Below are 6,063 nucleotides of genomic sequence, written 5' to 3' on the forward strand. Positions count from 1 at the left end.
TGGGCGTGATTACCACGCGCCCGCCACCACGACGTCGCGCGCCGCAAGCTCGGCCACACGAGCATGGTGCACGGGATCTGACCGGCACACCGCCCGGGCTAACCCCTGTGCAACCACGTGTGCGCCATATGGCAGTGCCACGTACGATAGGGTGCTCACATGGTGCAGACGTGGCATGGTCTGGGCCCACACCTAAGGCCCACTGACTAGCATGGGGCCCACCGGCTGACCGGTGGGGCCCAGTTGACCGCTGACCGGTGAACGTTGAGCCATGGCCAAATATGTGTGGAGCTTGGACCTTGGAGCCCCATACAGATGCTGCTCTCTGGTCCTTCCCATCTAGTTTTTTTTCATAATTAATGCTGGAAATTTATTCAGTCACGATTATTGCTGGAAATTTGCTACATGGGATCTTTACGTGAGCATTCCAACCTTGGTTTTTTTTTATTGTTGCCATTTTTAGATTTTTTTCATATTAGTAATGGATATATGGTTGTGAATATCAGCTCAAAGGATGTGCTGATGCGTGTTGTGGCGCAAAATCTTTATCCTGGGTTGACTCTAGTAGAAAAGGCTTCTTCTACTTATTTATGATTGTTCATTTCAAAAGTTGTTGAATTTTGTATTGTTTTAGACTCTCAGTGTCGGTTACCATTTTGGTCCTGGTAACGACTGCACACCCTGACTGCGCTGCGTTAGACATAACAATCCCTGATGCACTACATATCATACAGGATGGTAAATTCTTGCCTATACCTGTTCTTGATGGAGGTAAATTCAGATTTTTCCAGCATAAGGTCGCCTCCTTTGATACTTCTATTATGTATCTGATTTTCCTTTTCCCTTGAACACCTGGATGAGTTGCTACTTCCTTGGATGTTCAGAACTTATCCATGCTGCTATTTCAATGGTCTCCCTATTCATGACCGATGTCCTCCCTCCCTTCCATGTGGATTTCCCTAATCCCTAGTAATGTCGAAAAAAGAGCGTATCCAATGCGAAAGCTCCCACACAAGGTGGGGTCTGGGGAAGGGAATTTCTAGATAGCCTTACCATTGCAAAATTCTTTCAAAATTCTGCAAAGAGGCTCTGGACTGCAAAAAATGTTTTTTCCTAGTAATCTCAGTCCATCAAAAATTGTTTTTTTCCCCGAAGGTTGAAGGGCCTCCTGGACTGCAAATGATGGGGCAAACACAATAATGCAGAAATTCTGGGACTCTGCTCTTGCTCTAGAGCATACAGACGAGGGTTTTCATAGACAGAGGTTTAGTTAATGTTTCCTTTGTATTACTTTTATTTTGTTTTCCCTCTCAAGCGCAATGCTTGTCTGAATTATTACGTAGTTCAGTGAATTATCTTCAGTGATGCCATCAGAGGCTTGGGCTGGCAGGAGTACTGTTTACCCTCCTGCTGTTGGTAATTCATTTGCCTTCAGGCTTCATGCTGCTGGAGGATCGACAGCTACTGCAGCCGGCGAAGAAGAATTAAATGAGTAACTTTTAATCAAAGGTGCACACTCATCCTGCTGTTCGTATTAGGTGAGAATCTGCAGGCTCTTACATGTATCTTTTCCATCATGATCGCCCGATGTTTGTTGGACTGACCTGGAATTAAGTACGGGCACGTCTATCTCGATGCAGACCTAGAGGCACTGTGAGTAGCCAGGTGTCAGCATGTACTGCTATACCAGAATAAGTCTTTCTTTCTTCATTCCTTTATAGCCGGCAACGGCTAATTAGTCAACATATTAGCTAAACACGCCCAGATGGCAAGTGTCCAATATGGTCATCTGACATTTGTTTTTTTTTTTCAAGGAAAGCTGAAATTTGGAAATTAACAAGGAAAAGATAATATAGTCAAGATACTTTCCTATAAGACGTTGCTGCGTAGCTGGTCATTGATATGAACCACAATACACTCCCTGCATGCATTTTTTGTGTCTCGTTGAACAACTAAATAATTAAGCCTGGCACGCTCCAATGGCCACTGCAAGCAGCTCGTTCATCCTGGTGCAATTGTTGGCCATCTCACTGTCCGTTCTAGTTACTGGTGTGGCTTCTGCTTCTTCGTCTTCCCCAGGCCAAAGTACGACACCGAACATCAATGGCAGCGACACCGACCTTGCCGCGCTGCTGGCTTTCAAAGACCAGCTCTCCGATCCTCTCGGCGTCCTTGCCAGAAGCTGGACAACCAACGTGTCCTTCTGTCGCTGGAAAGGCGTGTCATGCAGTCAGCCTCAGCAGCGCGTTACTGCGCTGTCGCTGACAAGTGTGCCATTGCAAGGAGAGCTCAGCCCACATCTCGGTAACCTCTCTTTCCTCATGCAGCTCGACCTCACAAACACTAGCCTCTCCGGCACAATTCCTGCCGATCTTGGTAGGCTATATCAGCTCAGGAACCTAAATCTCTCTACAAATGGCCTCTCAGGACCCATTCCTGGTACCATAAGCAACCTCTCACAACTGGAAGTTCTTGACCTCGGTTGCAACACCCTCTCCAAGAAGATTTTTCCAGAGCTGCTACAGCAACTTCCCAACCTTCAGATCCTTGCTCTAAATGATAACGAGTTAAGTGGCCAAATACCGCCATATCTATTCAACAACACACCTTCCCTGAGGTACATCTCCCTTGGAAGCAACAGCCTATCAGGTCCGATACCACAGGGTTTGAGTTCCCTGCCCCTACTCGAGTACCTAGACCTGCAACTCAATCAGCTCTCTGGAACAGTACCCGCGACCATGTTCAACATGTCATTCCTACGAGTCATGACACTCGCGGTCAACAATCTAACTGGGTCGATTCCTAGCAATCAAAGTTTTAGCCTGCCGTTGTTACGGGAGCTGTACTTGAATAAGAACAACTTTGCTGGTGGGATACCACTGGCGCTTTCAGCATGCCAGCACCTGCAGCATCTCTCTTTGGCCTACAATTATTTCTTTGATAATGTGCCAACGTGGTTGGCTCAACTGTCACAACTCAAAACTATTTTATTGGGCGGAAATCACCTGGTTGGATCTATCCCAGCTGTTCTTAGCAACCTCACCGGTCTTACTACACTAGACCTCTCTTTCTGCAACCTGACAGGTCACATTCCAACTGAATTAGGCCTAATGAGAGAACTCTCGTATCTGCATCTCGGAAACAACCAGCTAGCAGGTCCAATACCATCCAGTTTCGCAAATTTATCTAAGATGTCTGACCTTATTCTGCACACAAATCAGTTGTCTGGATCAGTACCAGCCACACTTGGGAACATCCGAGCTCTGAAATTCTTTCAACTGTTGGATAATAATTTAAGTGGAGATCTTGACTTCCTGTCCTCCCTTTCCAACTGTAGACAACTCCAGGTGCTTGACATAACTTCAAATTCTTTCAGTGGGGGACTCCCTGACCATGTGGGAAACCTGTCTACAAAATTAAGTATGTTTTATGCGAGCGACAATAAGATAACAGGTGTGCTTCCATCAACCTTGGCAAACTTAAGTGATCTTTACAGGGTTTATCTACACAACAACCTACTCACGGGAGCAATACCAGAATTGATCACATTGATGCAAAATCTTGTGTACCTTGATGTCTCAGGCAATGACATGTCAGGCCCTATCCCAACACAAATTGGTATGCTGAAAAGCTTGCAAAGGGTGTATCTCTATAGAAACAAATTGTCTGGCTCTATACCCAATAGCATTGGCAACCTTACCAAGCTACAATATTTAGCGGTGTCCAATAACCACTTAAATTCAACAATACCGGCTAGCTTATTCCACCTGGATAAACTTGTCGGACTGTATCTTTCTAACAATTATTTTTCTGGTGCATTACCAGCAGATGTTAGTGGACTAAAACTGGTGATTCTAATTGACATATCTTCCAACATTTTGACTGGAAAAATTCCCGATTCATTTGGACAGCTTAGGATGCTCACTCACCTAGGTCTATCACACAACTCTTTTGAGGACATGATCCCAGCATCGTTCCAAGAGCTGACCAGCTTAGAATTATTGGATATCTCCTCAAACAAACTCTCTGGTACCATTCCCATGTTTCTTGCCAGTTTCACCTTCTTGACAACCTTGAATCTCTCCTTCAATAAGCTAGAAGGCAAGATACCAGAGGAAGGCATTTTCTCAAACATCACCTTGACATCACTGATTGGGAATAATGGCCTATGTGGTTCTCCTCGTCTAGGATTTTCACCATGTCTTGAGAAGTCTGACTCAACTGACAGACATTTGCTAAAACTTCTACTCCCTGCTGCCACCATAGCATTTGTTTCTATTGTTCTCTGTGTTTACCTAATAATCAAAAGGAAACTCAAAAACAAGAGTGTTCATCCCTCTGTTGCTGACCCAAGTGATGTCATGAGACATAGGTTAATCTCCTACCATGAGCTTGTTCGCGCCAGTGATAATTTTTCTGACAATAACCTGTTGGGGACTGGTAGCTTTGGAAAAGTTTTCAAGGGCCAACTGAACACCGGTTTGGTGGTTGCAATAAAAGTTCTTGACATGCAGAAAGAACAAGCAATTAGAAGCTTCGATGCTGAGTGCCGTGTGCTTCGCATGGCTCGACACAGGAATCTGATAAAGATTCTGAACACCTGCTCCAACCTGGATCTTAGAATATTGGTGCTTGAGTACATGCCCAATGGAAGCCTGGATACGCTCCTACATGCTGAAGGCAGAAGGCACTTGGGGTTTCTCAAGAGACTCGATATCATGCTGGATGTGTCGATGGCGATGGAGTATCTACACCATGAACACCACGAGGTGGTCCTGCACTGTGACTTGAAACCTACCAACGTGCTATTTGATGATGACATGACAGCGCATGTAGCGGACTTTGGAATAGCGAAGTTTCTATTGGGTGATGACAACTCCAAGATCACCGCAATCATTCCTGGAACACTTGGGTACATGGCACCAGGTACAAAACCATTTTGTACTCTTGCTAATCCTAGTTTATAATTGGTTAACTGTGGCCATCGATCATGCTAAATCTCCGTTTTGTGAATCTCTTGAGCAGAGTATGGATCTCTAGGAAAGGCATCACGCAAGAGTGACGTGTTCAGCTACGGGATCGTGCTCCTTGAAGTTTTCACCGGAAAGAGACCCACGGATCCGATGTTTGATGGAGAACTGAGCATCAGGCAGTGGGTTCATCAGGCATTTCCATCTGAACTTGCATCCGTTCTGGATGACCAGCTCCTGCAGGAAGCTTCTTCTACCTGCAACCTGAATGATTCTCTTTTGCCAATATTAGAACTGGGATTGCTCTGCTCAAGTGACTCGCCTGAACAAAGGATGTCAATGAGCACTGTGGTGTCCAAACTGAAGAAGATCAAAATGGATCACGAAAAAAACATCAGCAACAATGAAGAGCGCTACCCAGTAACTGATCGCCCTTATTTGAATACTGTGTCTGATTTTCTGTTCTGTTCGCTTGTTTCTGATGCAGTAGGTGTAGAAGAGCAACATCAGCTTCAAATTGAACTTTAATTTGCTGCATTTTGCCTATTATTTTTCCTTAGTTCTCATACCTTATTGGCATCGCTCATCTGTTCCTGTTATGATTTCGGGAATTCTCTGTCTGGTGTGATATCTGTGAAATGGATAGAGAATTTCGGGGAGGTCATGATGGGCTAGATAGGGCCCATCGGTGGGGTGAACACAGGCCCACCGTAGTGAGCGGTGAGCGGGCTGCAATTGTTGGCGGTCTTTCTACCACCCGCTTATTTCATTGGTCGCCGCTTCCTACAGCGCATGTGGATGTTGAGGGTTTTTGGTCGGACATCTTTTTCTTTTTACCGCGCAGCAAAATATTTGACACTCCGGGCCCACTGGGAAGTCGGAACGGCCAGCGCACGAGCGACCAGGCGCCTCCAGCCAACCCCCAGGTCCCACACGCGAGCGGAGCCTGGTCCACCTAACAGTGGCGCGAGCTTCACGTCGGCCGATGCGTCGCGGTTAACATTGAAAGAAAACAGGAAGAACGCATCGTGCGACATTTCTCTTAATCCCCCATCAGTTATGACGCTATTACAAGCTGAGTCCTCTCTGTTCA

General features: G+C 45.8%; 1 protein-coding gene across 1 annotated transcript; it reads left to right on the plus strand.

Annotated features, from left to right (window-relative positions):
* The first annotated feature begins 1,841 nt into the window (after positions 1-1,841).
* LOC117833291 (uncharacterized) lies at positions 1,842-5,498 on the plus strand. The gene is made up of 3 exons (XM_072295675.1): positions 1,842-3,132; positions 3,205-4,926; positions 5,026-5,498. The coding sequence occupies exons 1-3, from the start codon at positions 1,980-1,982 to the stop codon at positions 5,496-5,498; spliced, it is 3,348 nt and encodes a 1,115-aa protein (XP_072151776.1). The 5' UTR covers positions 1,842-1,979.
* Positions 5,499-6,063: the final 565 nt, after the last annotated feature.

Source organism: Setaria viridis, chromosome 8, assembly GCF_005286985.2.
Source record: "Setaria viridis chromosome 8, Setaria_viridis_v4.0, whole genome shotgun sequence".
Classification (NCBI taxonomy): domain Eukaryota; kingdom Viridiplantae; phylum Streptophyta; class Magnoliopsida; order Poales; family Poaceae; genus Setaria; species Setaria viridis.